Source organism: Choloepus didactylus, chromosome 3 (assembly GCF_015220235.1).
Source record: "Choloepus didactylus isolate mChoDid1 chromosome 3, mChoDid1.pri, whole genome shotgun sequence".
In the NCBI taxonomy this organism is placed as follows: Eukaryota; Metazoa; Chordata; class Mammalia; order Pilosa; family Megalonychidae; genus Choloepus; species Choloepus didactylus.
This window is the reverse complement of record NC_051309.1, coordinates 164,263,294-164,287,036: the sequence shown is the minus strand read 5'-3', so window position 1 is coordinate 164,287,036 and position 23,743 is coordinate 164,263,294. Positions and strand designations below refer to the sequence as shown.

The 23,743-nt window shown below is 37.2% G+C and overlaps 1 protein-coding gene across 3 annotated transcripts in view; it reads left to right on the top strand.

The window, feature by feature from the left end:
• The first annotated feature begins 18,641 nt into the window (after positions 1 to 18,641).
• LRBA (LPS responsive beige-like anchor protein) overlaps positions 18,642 to 23,743 on the top strand; it is a 1,009,660-nt gene continuing 1,004,558 nt past the window's right edge. The window contains exons 1-3 of one of the 3 annotated variants that reach the window (XM_037830799.1): positions 18,642 to 18,899; positions 19,025 to 19,172; positions 19,516 to 19,957. In XM_037830799.1, the coding sequence (XP_037686727.1) occupies positions 19,739 to 19,957 (219 nt within the window). In that variant the 5' untranslated portion in view covers positions 18,642 to 18,899; positions 19,025 to 19,172; positions 19,516 to 19,738. Of the gene's footprint in view, positions 18,900 to 19,024; positions 19,173 to 19,515; positions 19,958 to 23,743 lie in introns of those variants that run through there. The other 2 variants (XM_037830798.1, XM_037830797.1) reach the window with 2 other exon arrangements.

The following is a 23,743-nucleotide window of genomic DNA, read 5'->3' as shown; positions in this document are numbered from 1 at the left end:
TTTTCTTGTATATTGACATATAGTCCAAAACTCCCAATTTAAAAATTATTGTTATAAAAGTAATATAAGTTTATCTGTAGGAAACTTGAAAAAACGTGGCCAAACATATGAAAAGAAAATTAAAGTTCCCCATGAACAATCCCATAACTGGATGGAGCTATTTTGGAGTATTTTATATCAGTGACATTTGAAAATGATTATAACCGATATTGAATACACATTTGGACACTGATTTCTTGATTCTAAAAGTGTAAATTATGTCAAACATTCAGAATATATATTTTTCTTGTGATGTGATTTTTCCTTTTTTTAATTCTTTCATTTAGCAAATATTTATTGAACATGAGTTAGACACCGGGCTTGACACTCTAGGGAATATAAAGATGAATTGGACAAGGACTCCATTTTCCAGACTATCGAGGAGACAAACCTGTTTAGAACCTTAATATAAAGGGTAAGGGTAAGTGCCATAAGACAGCTGCAGTCAGCCAGAGTGAACTTCTTAAAAAGGTAAATTAGGTCATGTGACTTTCTTGTTTCAGACCTTCAATGAATTCTCCTTGAATTTATTTTTATTTAAAATAAATAAAAATGCAACCATTCTCGTTGGATTTTATTTAAAATCCAAAACCATTAACTATAGTCTATGACCTTATTTGGCCTGGCTCCTGCCTACCTCTTCAACTTCATTTCATGACACGTTTGCCTTTGCAGTTGTTTTTTTCCTTAACCTAGAATCCGGGGATACTTTTTCTACTGGCATTTCAAACAGCTGCCTTATTCTCAGGGTCTCAGATGAAATGATACCTCCTCAGAGATGTTTTTCCTGAACACAGTACCCAAAATAGCCCTCCCATCCACCAAGCTATTCTCTATCATATCACCTTATTTGTTTTCTTCACCATATTTACAATCTGTAAATGGTCTTGTATTACTTACTTGTTAGTCATATATTGTCTGGCTTACCCATTAGAATATAAATTCTGTAAAACAGGGATATATTTTTTTTTTTTTCAGCTCTTTATTTAAAAAATTTCCACCTTTTTATTTTAAAAAATTTCAAGCCTACAGAAAAGTTAAAAGAATAGTACAACAAACACCCATATGCCCCTCATATGGTTTCTAGTTGTTAACTTTTTGCTGCATTTACTTTACTTCTCTCTTTACGTACATATATTTTTTTTTTTTTTCGGGACCATTTGAAAGTAAGTTGTGTATATCATATTTCAGCCCTAAATACTTCAGCCTGAATCTCCTAAGAACAAGGAATTATTCCTGCAAAATTATAATACCATTATCATGCTAGGTAATTTAACATTGGCTATAATAATGTTATCTAATGTATAGTCCATATTCAAATTTTCCCAACTGTCCCAAAATACCCTGATGATTATTTTTCCCAGCCCAGGATCCAATCAAGGATCACCCATTGCATTTCCTCCTGCTTTTAAAATACATCTTTCATGATATTGACCTTTTTAAAGAGTTCAGGCCCTATGTTTTATAGCAAATTCTGCAATCCAGATTTTTCTCATTGTTTCTTCATGTTAGATTTGGTTAAATATTTTTGGCAAGAATATTAACACAAAGTGATGTACTTCGCCTGACAACATATCAGAAGACACATAACACCAATTTATGCCATTCTTGGTAATACTGTTTGATCACTTGGTTAAGCTGGGGTCTATCAAAGGGCTCCATTATAAAAATAACTTTTCCCTTTGTAGTTAATATTGATATTTAGAGAACATGTGAATATTCAGTTCTCCAACAATCTTTCACCCATTGCTTTTAGAAATCTCTAATGATCCTTGAATCAATTTAAAGTAGTAATTGCAAAATGGTGATATTTCTAGGGGTAGTCATCTTTTCTGACCTCTTCACTGCTGTATCCACAGTGCCTGGCACAGTGTTGAGAATAGAGTAGGCACTGAGTGAATAAATGAATGAAAATCTACTTTATATATAGGATAAACCAATCACAAATACTGTCAAAATGGTGGCACTGTGCTTCAGAATGAACTATCCACTCTTTGGACCAGTGATCTACAAACTACAACCCATGGGCCAAATCCAGTCTGCAACCTGTTTTTGTATGACCCACAAGCTAAAAATGGTTATATTTTTAGATCATTGAAAAAAAAAATTACAAGAACAATGCATCACAACATGTGAAAATTATATGAAATTCAAATTTCAGGGCTCATAAATATAGTTTCATTGGGACATAGCCACCCTCATTTTTTTATGTATTGAAGATGACTGCTTTCATTCTACAATGGTAGAGTTGAGTAATTGCAGCAGAGACTATATGGTCCACAATATTTAAAATATTTACTATCTAACTGTGGCAACCCGTGGCCTGAGCAAAACAGGTCTGCAGATCTTTGGTGCACAGCAGTCTGCATGACCTAGGCAACTAAATGTTTAACCTATTGTCTTTCTAAGCCAGTAAAGAAAAAAAGGGTAAATTGACCTTAAAATGTAACTTTATGCAAACAGGAAGTGAGAGTCTCTTAGTCTCACAAAAAGAGCAAGATGTAATTGTTCAAGTGTTATTCTAGTCCTTCCTGCACCACCCCCCAAGTCAGAATGACGTATTCCTGCATCTATGCTCCTCCCACCCTTAGAAAGGTCTTTGTCTTAAACCCATATAAAAGGCTTTCTGCCGTTTTTGCATTGCTCCGTTGTCTTCCCTGCGAATGTGATGCTTTCCTGGCCTGAGAGAGTCGTCAGGATCTCTCCACGACTTCTCACCCTGTAAGTAAGCCCTGAATAAAGGTTCATGTATCAGAAAATGCTCGTTGTCTTCTTTGGCCTTTGGAATGGCATAGCCTTCTTGGGCTGCGACACTAACCCTTTATAAAAAGTGTTTGCTGACCCCTGCATTAGATCTTTTAATATTTTAATTGTGGTAGCATATATATAAAACATGAGTTTTTCCATTTTAACCCATTGAACTAAGTGTTCAATTCAGTGGCATTTTTTTACATTACATTCACAAGCTTGTCCTGCCATCACCACCACTCATCACCAAAACTTTTTCATCTCAAATAGAAATTCTGTGTGTATTAAACAGTAACTCCCCATTCTCCCTTCTTGCTGGCCCCTGGTAACCTCTAATTTACTTTCTGACACTGTGGCTTTACTTATTCTAGATATTTAATTTAAGTGGAATTACACAGTATTTGTTCCTCTGTGTGTGGTTTATTTCACTCAACATGATTTCAAGGTTCATTCGTGTTGTAGTGTGTATCAGAACTTCCATTCCTCTCTTACAGCTGAACAATGTTCTCTTGCATGTATATGCCATGTTTTGTTTATCGATTCATCTGTTGATGAACATTTGGGATGGTTTCCATGTTTTGGCTATTGTGACTAATGCTGCTATGAACACTGGTGTATGTGTATCTGTTTAAGTCCCTGTTTTCAGTTCTTTGGGGTATATACTCAGACGTGGAATTGCTTGGTTATGTGGTAATCCTTTAATAGATTGCAAACTTCTTGATGGCACAGTGCTTTGCACATAGAAGGCATTCAGTATAATGTCTTAATGTGTCTAAGGTCTCTTGATTTAATTATTATGACTTTAAAGACCTTTTCAGGATCTACACAACTACTTCCAGTTTGAATGGATTGTATCTTAATATGAAAAATAGTTTTGGTGTTTGTTAAAATTTGTTTATCCCTGACAGACTATTAAGGAAAATCATACATATACATAATTTTAATAGTGGGCTGAATGTGTTAAATGCCACAAGGAAGTTACAGCTCACATGTTACTGACTTCAGGGCAATACGGAATATGTTAAACTGGAGCAACCAGGAAAAGACTTCAGAGTTTCAGAGTAGCTGACTTTCAGGTCATCTGGGGAGACCAAGAACAAAATCTTTGAGATCGGAAAGCATTGGTTGCGACATGGATGGCTTAACTGGAGCATAGAGCTGGAGAGCTGATGTGTCAGGCTGGACTGGAGCTCAAACCTGAAGGAAACTCATTTTGCAGAAATAGTCTGTACTCTCTTCTAGCCCATTATCACCGCCCACTCACTTACAAGCCTTCGGCAATTTGGCTTTTCTTTGTCACTTTATAACTAACACAGTTCTCTTAAAGGTCACTCCTAACTGCCAGAAAAACCAATGGGCTTTGGTCAACCCTCATCCTCCCCTACTTATTTGCAAAATTCAACATTAGTTCTGTCCAACTCATTCTAATGACACCTTTATGCCTTCCTCTGGTCCCTTTTTCATTGATAGAGAATAAAAAGGGGCTCCAAGTAGGATATAGCTGGTATAGGAAATGGTGAGTTCCCACAACAGGTTCTATATTCAGCTCCCTCTTCTTTCATTTCAACACAAACATTTGAGGAAAGTACTTTACATCCATGACCCCATGTCAGATGCCATAAGGGGAAAAAGATTCTGGAATGTCCCTCTTGTGGAGGAAAGAGATTGATAAACAAGTAATTAAAGTTCAAAGCATATTCAGTGGCAGAGAGATTACAAAAGGAGCCGAGAGGTCACTCTGGTGGGCACTCTTATGCACACTTTAGACAACCCTTTTTAGGTTCTAAAGAATTGGGGTAGCTGGTGGTGGATACCTGAAACTATCAAACTACAACCCAGAACCCATGAATCTCGAAGACAGTTGTATAAAAATGTAGCTTATGAGGGGTGACAATGGGATTGGGAAAGCCATAAGGACCACACTCCACTTTGTCTAGTTTATGGATGGATGAGTAGAAAAATAGGGGAAGGAAACAGACAAAGGTACCCAGTGTTCTTTTTTACTTCAATTGCTCTTTTTCACTCTAATTATTATTCTTGTTATTTTTGTGTGTGTGCTAATGAAGGTGTCAGGGATTGATTTTGGTGATGAATGTACAACTATGTAATGGTACTGTGAACAATCGAATGTACGATTTGTTTTGTATGACTGCGTGGTATATGAATATATCTCAATAAAATGAAGATTAAAAAAAAAAAGTTCAAAGCATAATAAAGTGAGAGTTAATAAGAAGCATGAGCAGCATTCTATGCATGTGAAGAGGAGGGGGCAATCAAAAGTGACCTCGAAGATAATTGTTCTTCGTGTCTTTCGAAATGAGGGAATTTATTACCAATATCCCATTGGTTAAGAAAAAATTATTACAAAGTTTGTGTGACTCTTAAAGAAAAATTGTTTTTCCTTCTGTATTATTGGTTCATTATATTATAAAAATTAAAACCATCTTTTTTTTTTATTTAAAATTACTTTATTTGTCAAGTGAAAAAACATTTCCAAACAAAACAAAGCAAAGCAATGGGGAAAACAAATAAACTGAAATAACTTCATTCCTTCCAATATACTCCTTCCATACCAAAAGAAAATTAATGAACCATAGTCACACCTGAGCATTCCCATATCATTAAGATCAGCCTCAATGTCAGTTCTTGCTATTTTACCATTCCCCCTTCACAAGTTGCTGTCTATCTCTAGGTCCCCTATATTCTACAATATAGGAAATTTATTTTACATTTTTCACAGAGTTCACATTAGTGGTAACATACAATAGCTTTCCTTTTGTGTCTGGCTTATTTTACTCAGCATGATGTCTTCAAGATTGATCCATGTTGTCATATGTTTCGCAACCTCATTCCTTCTTACTGCTGCATAGTATTCCATAGTGTGTATATACTACATTTTGTTTATCCATTCATTTATTGAAGGACATTTGGATTGTTTTCATCTCTTGGCAATTGTGAACAATGCCACTGTGAACATCAGTGTGCAAGTATCTGTTCGTGTCACTGCTTTCAGGTCCTCTGGGTAAATACCAAGAAGTGAAATTCCTGGATGATAGTGTAACTCAATGTCTAGTTTCCTGAGGAACCAAAAAACTGTCTTCCAGAGTGGCTGAACCATTATACAGTCCTACCAGCAATGAATACGAGTTCTAAATTCTCCACATTTTCTCCAACATTTGTAGTTTCCTGTTTGTTTAATGGCAGCCATTCTTGTTGGTGTGAATGATATCTGATTGTGGTCTTGATTTGCATCTCCCAAATAGCTAGTGAAGATGAACATTTTTTCATGTGTTTTTTAGCCATTCATATTTCCTCTTCAGAGAAATGTCTTTTCATGTCTTTTACCCGTTTTATAATTGGGTTGTTTGTACTATTGTCATTGAGTTGTAAGATTTCTTTATATATACAAGATATTAGTTTCTTATCAGATACATGGTTTCCAAATATTTTCTCTCATTGAGTTGGTTGCCTCTTTACCTTTTTGACAAATTCTTTTGAGGTACAGAGCTTTTAATTCTGAGGAGTTCCCATTTGTCTATTTTTTTCTTTCATTGCTTGTGCTTTAGGTCTAAGGTCTAAGAAGAGACCTCCTAATACTAAGTCTTGAAGATGTTTCCCTACATCATCTTCGAGGAGTTTTATGGTACTGTCTCTTATATTGAGATCTTTGATCCATGTTGTGTTAATTTTTGTATAAGGTGTAAGGTAGGGGTTCTCTTTCATTCTTTTGGATATAGGTATCCAGTTCTCCCAGACCCATTTGTTGAAGAGGCTGTTATGTCCCAGTTCAGTGGATTTGGGGGCTTATCAAAAATCAGTCAACCATATATCTGGGGGTCTATTTCCGAATTCTCAATTCGATTCCATTGATCAATATGTCTATCTTTGTGCCAAGCTAGTCATCAAATTTGTTTGGAAGGGAAAGATGCTTTGAATTGCTAAACACATTCTAAAACAGAAAAACGAAGTGGGAGGACTTACACTATCTGACTTTGACGCCTGCTATAAAGGCACTGTAGTCAAAACAGCATGGTATTGGCACAAAACCTCTCTTTTAAAAGTGTTCTAAAATTGTTCATGGGGATGTATGCACAACTATGTGATGATACTATGAGCCACTGATTGTATACTGCAGTTGATTTGTATGGTGTCTGAATATACCTCAGGAACATTGAAAAAAAAGCAAAAAATTGCATACGTGTCAGGAATACCTTGATGAATGAATAAACCACCTGATTGTGATGCCAGACATACCAAAAAGAGCCCTGCAATCCCCACCCCCCTGACCATAGTATCTTTCCTGCCTTCTCTCTGTCTAAATTACTTAGAACTGGAAACAAATACATCAAATCCACTGCTAGACTTAAAAACTTGAAGATGTAAACCTCTGATTTAAATAAAGTGTAATTTTATTTAAAATTTATGATACAATATTATTTTCCGATATTAGGTTTCGAGAGAGATGATGGGGAAAGCATTATGCTAAAGTGAGAGGAAATGAGCAAAACTAAGGGGCTAAAAAGGATTGTCTTTCCTTCCTTTTTTTCTTAAATTGAGATTTAATTTACATACATTGAAATGCGTTGCTCTTAATAGATCTTATGTATGACAGTTTGATTAGTTTTCATGAATGCAAACACTCATGTAGCCCACACCACTGTCAAGATACTGAACATTTCCATTATTCCACAGTTTCCTTTCCAAGGGTGATCACTATTCTGATTTTTCACCTTAGATTAGTATTATCTATTTTCTTAAATTGTACATAAATGAAACATTCTGTACGGACTTGTGTTTCTGGCATCGTTCATGCAGCACAACGTATCCCATGTGTGGTGAAGAACAGTGGCTAGTTCTTTTTTGTTGTTGAGTAGTATTCTGCTGTATTAATATATACCACAATGTGTTTATCCTTTGATCTGCTGATGGACATTTAGGCTACTTCCAGTTTTCAGCTATTATGAATAGAGTTACTGTGAACATTCTGTACAAGTCTTTGTGGATAGGTGTGTCAATTTCTTTTAGGAAATATCTAAGTGTGGGATTTCTGGGTTATGAGGTAACTGTGGGTTACTTGTTACTGTCAAACCATTTTCCAAAGTGGTTCAAATTTACATTCTTGTGAATAATGTATGAGAGTTCCAATTGCTCCACAACTTTGCCAATATTTGGCTAAAAATATTTTTTAAATTTCAGCCCTTCTGAAAGGGTATATTATATTGTTGTGGGTTGAATTTTCATTTTCCAATGATTAATGGTCTTCTAATTGAATTGTAAAATTCATTTATATATCTGTTGTCAAATATATGTATTTCAAATATTAAGAAAAAAATGTGATTACAATATCCAGTGCTAACTCCTTATCTTCTTTATTCTTTATAAGAATTCTATCTGGTAGGTATTATTAACCCTACTTTACAGTTGAGAAAAGTGAAACTCAGAGGAACTAAATAAGAGTATAGGAAACTGTCCTCAAAAAGAATTAAGCTCTCCTTTCCTCTAATTTGAAATGAATTCTTAAAAGAACCGGGGCAGAATGTTTATTTAAGTATATCTCTTCTTTTGGTTTCTACTAAATAGGGAACCTAAATGCCAGCAGTTAAATTAAATGGACTGGCATGTCCTGGATTTAGTAACTTTTATTTAACTCAGGAGACTCTTATGTTCCTCACTGCAAAGGGACCCAGCATTCAGTTAGTTGTTTGGGAAAATGCTCTTTCAATCCAAGATAGTACAATAGAATCTGTAGCACTGGTAACAAGAGTGCAACTCTCTAAAGTTGTGTCTACATCGCAGAGTAAAAATGGTTAAAAAGTGAAAATTATATTAGTAGTTTTTTGCAGCCCCCCAATTCGATTTCAGCCTCGGGAAATACAAAGGCTGACTTTATTTTGTATGTTGTTTTTGCTAAAAATGGGGTAATCAGCCATCTTCAGGCTGTCAAACCAGTTTGGTGGGTACCCCTCCCACTTCCCCCATCAGATATTGGCTTCAGACCTTACTGCTCATTGATTGATGATTAGAGTTGGACAGGTGTGGCAGTGAAAAAAAAAAGAAGAAACCTTTGCAAACTCCACAAAGAGATTTTGTAAATAGATGTGAAGCCTGTGTAAACATAATACCTGTACTTTCTCTAGTTTCAATGGCACACTCTGAACCTGACAGAAAGAGAGTACGGGAGACGACTCACAATCCACAAAGCAGTCTTTTAATTTAATTTAATTTTTTAAAGAGGAGATGTATCTGGCCAAAAAAACCTAGTGACTGAAACTTTTGATTTAAAGAGCTCACACATAGGAACCCTGGAGAATTCAATGATAAAAAATTACCAAGACGTAAGTGAGAACTCAGTTTACTTTAAAAGAAGTCAGAATAATTGTTTGTTGACTCAGGAACAAAAGGATCTTCAGGGTTGGACACCTGGTGAACTTCGGTGTCTATGAGCAGTTGGAGAGGGGCTAGAGGAGGGTCTAGGATGATGGAGATGCTTTATTGGAAAGAGAGGAGCTTCAGTAACTCTGCTGTTCTTCCTAGAGGTCCTATGAACTTTGCTAGCATTTCCTTTTCATTACTTAGAACACAGTGGCAGGGAGGAAATAGACAACAGCAGGAGAGCTGGCAGTAGGGCTGTGTACCAGTTTGTTGTGTTGAGTCCTAGATTCTTATTATGATATTTTGTGCCTTAGTACTTTTTTACATGGTTTGAAAGAATTGCACAGATTCTGTTTCTGAAAAAATCGATTAACTTATTTGTTTCATGGATTTCTAATGGTCTGAGTGAGCAAAAAAGAGCATCTTTGTTAAGAGTTACCTTCTTTGCTCCAAGAAACTAATGGAATTTGTGACTGAAACAAAGATTATATGGATGTCCCAATTGCTAACCAGATCAATTGGTAAATGGAAAATAGACAGCCAAGTTGATCAGAAAAGCTTTCATAAAATATTTTCAAAAACCTTAAAATATAGCCATTTCACATATGGTTTAATTATTATAATGGCTTCATTTATTAAGCAATAATTGCTTTGGAGGCACCATGGTAAGTGCTTTACCTGTAATTATCATAATTACTATTATTATAGTCATTTTATAGATGAGGAAGCTGATACTTCAGTGATTCATTCAGTAATTTTTCAAGAGCATACAGACAGCAAGCCATGGAAGTAAAATTTAAGCTAGATGTGTTAGATGCCAGAGCATATCCTCTTTACTGGCACACAATTTTATGTTGGTTATAACAGCAAAAATTAGAAGCAACTTGAATTTAAACAATAGAAGGTTGGTTAAATTATGGTCTAGTCATACAATGTAATATTTTACAGTTATTAAGGTCATGTTTCAAAGAATATTTGGTGACATGGGAAAATGTTGATACATTTCTAAGTAATAAAGCAAGCTATAAAGCAGTATGTTAAGCATGATCTCAATTTTGTAATACACATTCATTTAGTGGGAATACAAACACTAAATGTTAGAGGTATTATCTCCAGGTGTTGCAATTTTGGGAGGTTTTTTTTTACATTTTTGAACTTTTCTACATTTTCCAAACTTTCAACAATTAACATATATTACTTTTGTAATTATGTGACCCTGCAATATTATTAAAAGTAGAAGAGAAATATATATATAGTAAGAGGAATAACAAGTGTACTAACATCAGTTTCATGACAGATAACGGAAATTTTGTGGGGCAAGAAGGGCGGGTAATTCTGAGCATCAGAATGTAGCTGTGGCACAAATACATGTTCTTTCACAGGTGAAGTCATCAGTGCAGCTATGTCTCATAATTTTCCATTAGCTGATATCATGTTAACCAGGGTCATGAGTAAGCACAAACATATCCTGATCATTTTCCTCCTTCTTGAATTGCTTTCCTCCCTTGGCTTCCGTGACTCCATACTTCTATTTTCCATCTATCTCATTTGTCTCTCTTTCTCAATCTCCTTTTCTAGTTCCTTCTCCTCTCCTCATTCCCCTTTATGTTTTAGAAATACTCAAGCTTGACTCAGGGTCTCCTCTGCATCATCTACCTCAGAGAAAAAAAAATTAAAATGCCTTCAGGAGCTAGGCACGTTCAAAGAAGTGAGTGAAGCAAGTCCTTGATTTCACTGTCAACCCTCCCCAGTCCATCCCCTGCATCCCAGTCTCAATGGAGTATCCACCCTAATGCTCAAGTCAAAAAAAGCCTAGAAGCCATCTTGCATTTCTTTCCTTCCCTCCCTTCCTCCCTCCCTTCCTTTCTCTCTCCCTCTCCCTCCCTCTCTCCCTTCTTTCCTACCTTCCTTCCTTCCTTTTTCTTCCTTTCTTTCTTTTTCTTTCTTTCTTTCTTTCTCTTTCTTTCTTTCTCTCTCTCTCTCTCTCTCTCTCTCTCTCTCTCTCTCTCTCTCTCTCTCTCTCTCTCTCTTTCTTTCTCTCTCACATCTGATATATCAGGTAAGTCCTGCTGGTTCTATTTCCAAAATATATCTTAAATCCTTTTCTTTCCCTTCTCACCCTCCATGTTTCTTAGACTATTTCAGTGTTTTCCTCAATGGTCTCTGTTTTTACTTTTGCCTAGCACCATCCATTCTCCACATACAGCTACTTGCACTAATCTTTGGATTTGAGGCTGATACCTCAGAAGATGTGGCTCTGGTCTTCCTTCATTCTTCCTACAGCAAAGGTGATTTACCTAGCTTGTCTGAATTATCAACAATTCTGAATTAATTTAATTGTACCGAAAAATAAGTTGAATGCACATTTGGGTTTCCTATGAGTCAAATACTTGACAACTTCAAAAAAGAACAAAAACATTTGTTACCTCAATTGTTCTGCTTACCTTGTATGACACCACCTTGGTTACCAATGGTTGAGGGAGAAATGAAAAAAAAAGGGGGAAATTATATTCCTTTTAAAAATTCTCATCAAGGCTGAAATGAAGGTGTATTGTAGTCTGTTGTGGTTTACCAAATTTGTTTCCATTTAAGTCAGTCTTCTTTGTTCATTTGTTTAAGTTAGTCTTAACCTCAATTTTTCCAGGGCCTCAATTCATATGGTATCTTTCATTTTATTTTATTTTATTTTATTTTATTTTTTGCCTCCTAAGCTTCTACAACTATTACTCATAGAACTAGAGCAGCATTGCTATGTGTTAGTTTCTGTATTTGATTTTTCTCAACTGGTTAGAGTGACATAAGCAAAGTACTTTTTTTTTTTCAAAAAGCTTAAACACAAAATTAAAATAGCAACCTCTCATTATAGCAGAGGAATAAAGACCTTCTAATTTTATTATACAACATAAAATTGTTTTCCCTAGCGATGTCTTCCATGGTTGCTGATCACAGAACTACCATTAATCTCATTTAGATCCTGGAAATTAGGGCACATTTTCCTAAATGATAATTTCTTATCTACTAACCACATTTTGCTTTAGAAATAAACAATTTGAAAGCTGACACATTTCTGTGTTGCCTTTAACATGAAATCTAGCAATAGTCTGTTATTTGCTTTTCCTTAGAACTCTCAATTCTTCTCCCTTCTGATTCAGAAACCTGCTGACTGGGAATAAAATACATAATTCAAATTGCTCAAATTTGGGGACACTCTAGCTTGTTTCCAGTAATTTCAATGATTGATTCTAAAATGTTACACAAGTTCATTTTTTAAACATTTTTTATTGTGAAATATATATACAGAAAAGTGATAACTTTCAAAATACAATTTAACAAGTAGTTATAGAGCAAATTTCAAAGAGTGTTATGGGTTACAGTTACACGATTTCAGTTATTTCCTTACACAAGTTGATTTTAATTAACATTAAACTTATTATATATAAATCAAAACAGTATTGTGAAATAAAATAAAAATAAATTAGAGCATTGGTTATAAACCTTGGAGTCTCATTGGCATTACCTGGGAAGCTTTACAAAATACAGATGTCTGGTCCTGCCCCAGAGATGCTGATTTAATTGGTCTTAGCATTGAGATTTGTAAAACGTTCCAGGTGATTCTAAAGAATGGCCCAAGTTAAAAGCCACCGAATTAGGCAGTTACAACTGTGTGATGTCAATTCCCATCTTTGAAGCTGGCTGCATGTATGACAAAGGTGGCAATATATTTTCCTTTAAGACTGTGCCACACTAGTTTAACCACGATGACACTGATCTTCCAAATGTTTCAATTCAAGTATTTGCTTAGCAGCTAAATAATATTTATGTACCTCTAGAGCCCTTCAGTAAAAATAGTATGCCATTGGTGGGGAGACAATCTAAGACATTTTTACTTGATCTTCAGCTTCTCAACATTTTGAAAAAAAGGCCTAAGACTAAGCAGCCTCCTGTAAGAAATATGTTAATCATCTCATTATCCCACAAAATTGTGAATCTTTATAAATGCAAATAATAAAGTAATATAAACACTGGATACCACCAATTATATACAATGGAGGATTCCATCGAAATATGCACGTGGGGTTGGAGAGCTTCTGGTAATTTTCTTAAGAGGCTAGTGAAATCCTATCTCTTTATTTATTAAAATCCTTTAAAGATAGTAGATTAACTTCAGAGTAGTCTCAAAGTCCTTTACCTGATTTACCATATTCTACCCTACCTCTTCAGCTTCATCTCTAGTCAACCTTCCATTAACAACTCACTATTTTCATGTAAGAATTATAATTTAGGACTGAGGTCTTGCTTGATTATGCTAACATCATTTTCATTCACAAGAAAACCAAGAATGAACATTAATCTATTAATTTTCTTTTCTGAAACCTATTGTGTGAACTTGGATTCAGTTCCTTTTCCCCCTCTGTGCAGGGACAATAAACACTATAATGACATTTTAAAAAATCATTTAATGTTGTGGGATGAATGTTACCCAAACTTTATGTTCCTCAAACATAAAATGTTCCTATAAAGGGGGTGTGATCAAAGTGGGTGGGAGGATGTATTTTTCAATATATATTAACAGAGCAACATTTTCACTGCTCTGTAAGCTCCATCTAGAAGAAAAATCTCTTACTTAAGATTGACGATTGGCTTTAGCTGTCTTCTTAGGTCAAAATGTCCAGCCATTCTGGAGACTTTTCATATCCTGGAATAGCCTCCCCTAACTTCTTCACTTGGCTTATTTCTATTTATCCTTTAAGAGTCAGTTCCATTATCACCTTCTCTTGTAAGTTTCTTTTAGGTTTTCATAGGCTTAACATACTGCATTGTAATGTTTGCTTAAGTAACTAGACTGAGTCTTCTAGGAAGGGACTTGATTTTTCACTTCTAATGTAAATGTCTCCTGCTATATAGGCATGTTCAATGAATGTATTTTGGAATGATTGAATATAATGAATGAATTTCCACTTGCTTTAAATATGTTTTGGTCCTATTTGGACTTCCATCAGGTTTTCAAAGTGGTACATGTCTCCAAAACGTAAAGAATTGCTTGATGATAAATCCTGAAAAATTTCTGTCCATTAGATGTTTATTTCCAATGACATTTTTAATTACTGCATAGAATTCCACTGCATGGAAGTGCCATAATTTTTTAATCAACTACTCTTCTATTTTTGGTTTTAGCCTTGTAGATTGTCTCTTAGTTTTTGAAATTCAAAATAATACTAAAATGAAGATGATTTTAGCTCTACCTCTGAGCTGCCTGTTTTAGCACTAGGGAAGTGTGATATACTGCTAAAATGTACCTCAGAGATTTCATGCATGTGCAGTAAATGAGTGCACATTTTTCCTTTGCCAACACTGGTAACTATAAATATTTGCAATGAGAGAGACAAAAATGTTACCTCAATATTATTAATTTGTATTTATTTAATTATAGTGGAGTTAAAAAATTTTTTCCCCTTTATATTTAATAAGGTGGTTGATAGAGACTCTGCAGACTCTAAAGCAGGGCTTACCTCATTTAAGCTGGGCTGAGTACGTGCCATGTGTGTGCCAGTTTGAATGTATTATGTCCCCCAAACGCCATTATCTTTGATGTAATCTTGTATGGGCAGAAGTTATCGGGGTTGATCAGATTGCAATTCTTTGAGTGTTTCTTTGGAATGCATCCCACCCAGCTGTGGGTGATGACTCTGACTGGATAATTTCTATGGAGGTGTTGCTCCACCCATCCAGGGTGGGTTTAAGTTGATCAGTGGAGCCATATAAATGAGCTGACATAACAGAAGGAACTCAGTGCAGCTGTGAGTGACGTTTTGAAGAGGAGCAAGCTTGCTGGAGAGGAATGTCCTGGGAGAAAGCCATTTTGAAACCAGAACTTTGGAGCAGACACCAGCCACGTGCCTTCCCAGCTAACAGAGGTTTTCTGGATGCCATTGGCCATCCTCCAGTGAAGGTACCGGATTACTGATGTGTTGCCTTGGACACTTTGTGGCCTTAAGACTGTAACTGTGTAGCCAAATAAACCCCCTTTTTATAAAAGCCACTCCATCTCTGGTGTTTTGCATTCTGCAGCATTAGCAAACTAGAACAATGTAACAATATATTTCCCAAGGCTGTGACAAATCAGTTTAGCCAAGGCATTACTGATATTTCAAAGATCTTTCAGATCAAGCCTATGTTATATAGCCACATGACAGGGATGCTCACCTATTGTAGATGTACATGTTTTTCAGCAGAGAATACCATTTGGAGTGTCTGTAAGTAAATGAGTGTTCCCTTTAATGATATTGAACCTAGGTCTTCATAGCCACAAAGGGAAAAGCTCCTTGGAAAATTCCTTGTAGACCTTATGGCCCTAAATGTGATCCCCCAAATTCCCCTTTCTCTTGAAGATCTTGGGCTATATCCAGTTTTACCACCCTCTTTAACACCCCGGCCCAATAATGAGGATTCTCAATTGCAGCATAGCTGAGACCAGGCTGGAATATTTTTAAAAGTTTTTACTCTGGATAAATAACAGTGATATGGTGAATTATTCAGGGTTCTCCAGGGAAACAAAACCAACAGGATATCTATTACATATATATAAATTTATATTATATATGAGATTTATTATAGGAATTGACTTACATGACTGTTGGGATGGGCAAGTCCAAATTCCCTAGGGTAGACTGCAAGCTGGGAGCTCCAGTTGGTTTTTGATGAATTCCCCAGAAGCTGGCTGGCTGAAGTGGGGATGGAAATTCTCTTTTCTGACTGCTGAAATCATCACTTCTCCCTTTTAGGCCTTCAGCTGATTGGATGAGATGGCTCTCATTGTTGAAGGCATCTCCTTGGTTGATGTAATCAGCCATAGATGCAATAAAGTTACTGATGATTTAAGTCTACAAAATATCCTCACAGTAACAATCAGGCCAGTGCTTCCTTGACCAAAGAATTGGACACCATAAACTGAACTTAACCATCACATATGTTCAGGAAGAGCAACCCAAAACAAGATAATTTGTTTTACCTGATGTTTTTGTTTTCAATCGATGGCTATATAACAAACAACTCTGAAATTCAGCAGTTTAAAACAACCAGTATTTATTATCTCTCACAATTTCTGTGCGGGCTGACTGAGCCCTGCTGGGCAATTCTGCACCATGTGGTTGTGGCTGTGGCTGTCTTCAGAAGGCTCAGTGGGGCTGGAATATCCAAGATGGCTCACTCACCTGGTGGGCAGTTGATGCCAGTGGTTGGTTGGAAATTCAACTGGGCTGTCAAATGGAGGACCTCAGTCTTTCTCCACATGTTTTTTCCATGTGGCATGGGTTCCAACAGGGATTGCTACAGCATGACAGAAGTCATCCTCTTTCCAATTGGAGTACTACCAAGGAATTCAGAGTGGGACCTAGAAAAAGAAATTTCCTCTCCTGTCTGCTTGAAGTCAATCTCTTTGTGTCTCATTTCCTGTGTGTGCCCTCTACCCCCATCATGATGACTGAACTGGCAACTTACCACCGACTTAGAGATCTTAACTGGACAAGTAATTCAGAGCTTAGCTGACCAACGTCAAGTCATTTTAGTGGTATGCATTTAAACATATTGCAAAAGTGGGCTGGGGTGGTGGTATAACTTTTCATTGCAGTCTCATGGCAATTATTATCTTATTATCATAAGAGAAAACTGTAAATAGTCTACACACTATACAAGAAGAACTAGAGATGGGAAAATATGAAAAGATGAATCAACCAACCTAGTCCATGTCCATATCAACTACACTAAATAGTGCATTACTATTTTATGTTTTAAAGAGTGTACTTTGGCTAGCATACTTGCTGAAGGGGGGTGACCCTTTTCAAAGTCTCTACCCCTTGTGTGACATACATGACAGGAAAAAATTTAAAGAATTTAAGTCTGAAGTTTTATTTAACATCAGTAAGCTTTAATGAGTAGTAAAAACAATGTTTTACTTTCTCATAAGGAGGCACCTACAAACCAAGGTCATGAATTTCCAGCTTAAGGTATCATAAACTATGCCAAAGAACAATTTGAAGAAAACTCCAAATCCAAGGAAGTGCATACCAAATTTTGTAGGTGGTGCTTTTTTCCTATATCATTTAATCTATACCCTAACAAAATGTCAACAAGTTAGAACTGAGTAGCTTGGGTGATAGGTCTGGTAGAAAAAAAAAAAAGACTTCTATTCCATCTTTGTTTTTCTTTGTATATAAGTAAGGGTTTGCAGATCAATAATCTTCTTGATTTCAGCATGAAATTACATTCTCTGCTTGAGTTCCTCTGAATTATGCACAACCCTTTCTGTTCTGACACCACTGTGTAATTTTTTTTTTCTATGATGGTTTCAATGCACGCTGAAGGCAAGTAAAACTATGAAAACCCTTAGTCCTTAATTCTGACAAGACGTTGATGTCAGAGAAAGGCAGGACACAAAATGATGGTGATAGGAAACTTGAGCCTGGCTCTACAGGAAGTAAACTTTTTTTTTCTTTTGTACGTGTAGAAGTCGGCTGTAGGCTAAAGGAATAAAGGTAAGGTGGTCCTATAAACTTATTTGATGACAGTTCATATGACGACTTTTGACTAGAAAATTTCCATTAATAGCATCGAGGGTATAAACAAGTATCTGTACTTGTTTCAACCTTTCTAGAATTTCTTTCCAACTCATCTGAGAATGTGGCGAACCTAACTTTCACATTGGAAAATCACGAAAGGAAAAAAAAAAACCTTTAGATTAACACGCAAAATTAACCCCGCCTCCATGCTATGTTTGGAGCAGCTGTCTCAGGAATCTTCCCCTCCTTAGAATGTGGGAGAGGTTTCGTGGGGCGGCAGCTGCAAAGCAAGGACTCTTTCCCGTTTCTCGTTGACGCGGCCCCTCCTTCTCCTTCCGAATGATGGCAGCTGCCGGGGCGTCCCGGTGGAGATCTCTTTCCAAGCGTTTGTGGAGCGCGGCGTTTGAGCAGCAGCTGAAAGCAATCAGGGGTGGGGAATCACTGCTCCCTTTAGACACGGCCAGGAGCCTAATCGGCTCTAGCGCTGCCACCTCTCTGGCTTGTAACTGTCCCCCAGGTGTCCTTCTCCAAGTCCAAGAAGATACCTTGGCAACCCTTGGCAGGGCGGTTTCCCTCCGCGCCAAGAGAACCTACGGTAACTTAACAACAGAAGGAGCGTCAGAATCACCGCCTCGGCACTTGCCAAAGCACCTTCCCAGTTCGCGGGGGTTGGGGGGAAGGGAAGGGGTAGCCTCTGGTAGGTGTCTCCTTGCTAGGCCAGGGACACACCTGGAGCTACGTGGCAGCGCGCCTGCCGAAATGCGCCGCCTCACACGCGCTCCAGCCAGGTAGCCTGAGCCCAGAGACCCGCGGGTTCCCCGCCCTCTAAGCCGTCTACGCGTCCTCACCCCGCTGCGCGGTCGCCTCCGCCTTGCCGCTCTCCCGCCCCACCACCCCGCGCGCTGGCGCACGCGCACGTCGCGTTCGGCTGTGCTCGGCGCTGTCATGGCGGCCGAGAGCTGCTTCAGTGGGCACAGGGGGAGCTGCTTGAGCCGAGGCGGGGCAGGCTATGGCAGTAGCATCCTCACGACCGGCAGCAGCCTCAGCCACGGCGTCCATAGCGCTAGCACCGTCAGTGTTTGCAAAGGCTGAGCGCACGGGTGGGGCAGGCCAGGAAACCTTGGAGTTCTGTGCAGCCGCGGACTCCCGGGAAGCGGACTAGGGAAACTTGGAGGCTGCGACCAGGTGCACTGACCTCTCTCTCCTCCTTCCTCTCCCCGCGGGTGTCGCTCTGGCTTCCCCGGCTGTCTGTTCTCCCCTCCTCCCACAACACACACCTTCCCTTCCCTCTTTTCCCGGTGAAACCTCAGGTGCCAGAGAGAAGTGCTGTACTCCTCTTCCCGGGCCGAGCGTTGAGAATAATCACCCCCCCCCCCCCTTTTCCTGCCCTGGATCTCCGCGGCCACCTCGTTTTCGCTGTTCCCTGGCGGGGGGTGAGGACGGGTCCGGAGTATCCGGGTGAGGAGGAACTTTCTACGTCTATGGGTTTGGGACTCCCCTTGTCTTCTTCGAATCCCTCTTTCCCCTCCTGACAGTTTCTCTTTCCGTGCACCTGCGAGAGGTTGCCCTGCGCTTAGAACCTGCGAGAGGGGTTGGGGAGTAGTGAACCTGTTCAGGGGCCCCTTGAACCCGCCTTCACACAACCAAGCTCTTTGAGCCTGGGAGAAGCGGGAGGCTAGTAGTGGGGTCTTTTTAGAAACTTATTTGGCCGACGATAACTATGCGCTTCTCCACTTCCCCCACCTCCCAACCCTTAATAACATAACCTAGCCTATTTAACATATATCTAATCTTCCAATAGGGTTTGGCGTTGTTGTCAGCCTCGTTGAGAGAGATTGGACAAGTATTCTCCAAGAGGAGGAGGGCGACGCCAAGGACTTTCCACTTCAACTGTTTTTGGGGTTTCTCCATAAGTTGGCAGAGAGAGACCCTTTTCATTTTGTGTTGGGTGTACTGTGCTTATTACTAGTGCAGCGACTGCTGTCCCAGGGTGACTCTGAGTTGTCCTTTCTCGAGAACTAGCAATGGCTAGTGAAGACAACCATGTCCCTTACCCGTCACCAACAGGTGATGACGGAGGAGGTGGGGGGAAAGGAGAAGAAATCCCCACGGAAGGGAGTGCATTGTCCCTGAAACCAGGAATCCCCATCAGGGGCATCAGAATGAAATTTGCCGTGCTGACAGGATTGGTAGAAGTTGGAGAAGTCTCCAATAGAGATATTGTAGAAACTGTCTTTAATCTGGTAAGTAGATATTTTATAAGTATATACTCTTCTCATTGGGGTGGGGTACAATAAGTTAAAACTGGAGCCATGAGCTTTACTCAGAGTGTTGATGGTTTTTTCCACGTATAGAAACACAAAATTCTACAGACCTAAATGAAATGGTTACTTGTAGTTTTAAGTTTAAGGGGAATTATGTAAACCGAGATGTCCCAAGTTTTGTGAAAGTGACCAGATCATTTTTATGCTAAGGAAATAATTGTTGCTTTGGAATTATTTTGGGGAGTTCTGGTGGAAGAGTTATCTGTTAAATTTTTTTTCTTGGGGTGTATGGCTATGTCTGCATTTATTTTTAACATTTTAAATAAGTTCTTATGTTTCTTTTTTGGACTTGAGAAATAATATAAATGGATAGTCCTACCTACTCTCTTGAGTCTGCCTAAGTTATGTTAAAGTGATTTCTCGATGAAGAATTTTAAAAACAAAATTTTGGTTCATAGTGCTGATAAAAAATGAATTTGCTGCCAAGTTACTAGTTATTTTTAATTTTGAATAGCTTTATTTGTAGACATAAAAGTTAAATTTTAGAATGAAGTTAGGGTTACATTTAAAGTGTTGTGAAAATTGGCAATTTGAAAAAAGGATTGCAGCATTACAGTAGAGTATTTCTTTTGTAAATTCATTTCTAACAGTAAAGCATACTTGGTTCATTGGAAATTGCTGATTGTACTACTGTGAGCTAAGAGTGTTACTTTTAAAAAAAGTAGACATGAAATAATTTCGTCGGTTCCCCTATTTCATTCATAAAATGTATGTAATTTCTAATGAGGACTTTTTAGAATTCTTTATTATAATCCCTATTACCTATCAATCTAAAGACTCAAAATTCAATTTGGCCTTAAAATTGGATATTTTCCTTTATCCATCTATGTTGGAGAATAATAGATGAAACCAAATGTAAATGTACAATAGTTGTAATAACTACCACTTTTCTCCTTTCTCTTTTGCCTCTGTGTTTTCAAGGTTAGACTTGTGTTTATTCCAGGGTAGTTAATTATCTGCTTCACTAGACCTTTACTAATAGTCTGGTCACCTACAACTTCTAGAATGAGAAAGAAACTAAGTGAAATTCATGTACTTTTAGGCTATGAAAATTTTGAGCAAAAAGGGCATTTCTCTGCTAATTTGTTGTGTTGGGAGTTTATGTAAAAATACCTACAGACTTACATGTACACGTGTATTTCTAATTTTATATTATGGAAATGTTCAAATATATGCAAAAATAGAATAATATAATTAAAATGAACTCTGATATCCATTACCCAACATCAACAATTATCAACTTTTTTGGAGATCTTGTGTGGGGAGGTTTTAGAAGTTTGTGAATTTTGAGGAGATAAAAGGTAAATTGATACATTCCTTTACCTCAAAATAGAGGGACATGAGTATTTTTTCAAAATTTTTTTTTTATGTTTGTAAACCTCACGTACATTGAGCAGAACTCTCTGGTAGCGATAGTCCATAATTGGTTTGTGTGGGGAAAGACAACATTACTTTGACAGAAGGAGGATCTGAACTCTCTTCTTTAGAATGTGATGTGTTGGAGTGGATGATCAAACATGAGTCACTTGCATTTTATCATTAAGGAAAATCCAGATTTTGTAGTAGTAGTTTGCTTATATCCTGTGGGTCTGGTAGAGATTTTAGGGCCATTGGGTAAGACCTTCACAGCTATTTGTTTGCAGGGTAATAGGTGTCAGGGAAGGAGAGGGAAACTATATTCAATGACTATACCTCTTCCTCTTTGCCATCATTCTCTTCTGATGTAGTGCAGGGAAAGTTGATGAGAAGAGTAGATGGCGATTTCTTTCCTTCCATGACTATCTCCTAATAATATTTTTCATGCTCTTTTGTGGATATCTGGGGTCTTGGCCAGCCTTTTGAAAATCTTGGGAACTGAAATTTTGTGAACCTCATAGCAGGTCCATCTCAATGTTTTTGTATTGCTGCATCTAAATATATCCTGATCGGTAGTTGTCAGCCGTAGTCTTAAGGCTTAAATAACTCTTAATATACATATCCTATTTTATAGCTGAGGAAATGAGGTGCTGAAAAGTTAAATAGATTGCCTAAAATTTGGTTGTTCTGAGAATGGCAACCTTTTCAGGAATACATCTGTCTCATGAGTCAGTGTAGAGTTGTTTGCTTCCCTGAGCAGGTATTTGTAGCTTAGGTATAGCTTTCCCCAGCTTGAGGACACAAAAATCATAGGTCCTACTAAATATTAATGGTGAAACCTACATCAGACTTTTTTTTCTTATTTAACTTTCAAATAATAAAAAAATTGCTTAAAAAAGACCTTGTAAGTTAAAAACCTTTTCAGGTCATGCAGATAATTTTTTTCATTCAGAATGCAGATGTGTAAAGTTAATTATTAACTTTTATTACACTCAGTACATTGGATCAAAACTTTGAAAATGGTGAAAAACTGGGATACAAACAGAAGATATATAAAATGTAGATAATGAAGTATTACAACAATATAAGGCCAGTGGAACTTCCTTCTAACTTAAAGAACTGGGATATTATGGAAATCACTGAATTTCAATTTTATATCCAATTTTAAGGTGAAATTTATACAAGATATCACGAATATTATTGATATGAATTCGTGAATGTGTGCCCCTCCCTTATCCTAGCTCTGCTGGATTTTTCGTTAGTAAATTTAAACTATATTTATAGCTGCCATAACCTTTACCTTTTTTTGTAGGCATGTGTTAAGCATAGACTCTACTGATTCTTTTTTATTGATTATATATTAACAATTTTAAACGATAAAGTTGGCACTATTGAATTAAAAAACCCTCTCTTCGCCCAGAGTTGTTCAACTAGTAAGTGGTAGGGTCATGTAACACCAGAGGTCTTTCTGTACAAAGTGCTGCCTTCCAATTTACCTAATGTAGCCTGACCTTACTCTGTAATAAATCCGCTTGAAATTTACCATGCCTCTTACAATTTCTTTCTGAAACTTTTGTATGGATACGTTTTGAGCATTAATACACCTGTGTTTCAAACTCCTGGTCAATTTTAACAGACACTTTTCTTGTTGCAATTCAAGACCATTTTCTTTTGTTTTTATCTATATGTTAAAGTAATTTGTCAAACTTTTGGGTCTAGAATAATTAACATATTGGCATATTTTCAGGAACTTGCTGAATTTAATATGGTATTTAAAGCTATTCAATGCTATTTACGTCAAGAATTGTGTTTACTGTGGGCTGGTGATAAATATATGATTTCATGAATTTTTTTGTTTTAAAAAATAAGTGACTTTAATTAAAATATTAAAACAAAAGACGGAATATAGTTTTCATTACTAATTACATGGTATTTGATTTAAGTCCTGCTAAATATTAATAATGCAGACTCTAATATCTGTTGAAGCTAAGCAGATCACATAAAGACTGTTCACCTTGACCATGGGCAGAGAGTGCACTTGTAGACTTAAACAGCCAGCTGATTGTTGTCTTGCAGTTATCTGGGCCCAATGTGTCATACCTTCTTATTTTTCAGGAAACTTGGAAATCTGCATTTAAAAAATGGTATTTTACGATGTCAAATTAAAATATTTAAAAATACCATCTGGGCCATATAAAATTGTAGTCAGCTACTTTTCAAGTTCTTATATGAACCTTTATTAGAAAGATGATCATTCAACTTGTTTTTATTTTGATGTGCGTATCTAGAAGTAATTCCTTCTTAATACCCGCCATCATAAATTTCAGTGTTTAGAGTAATCCATTCTAG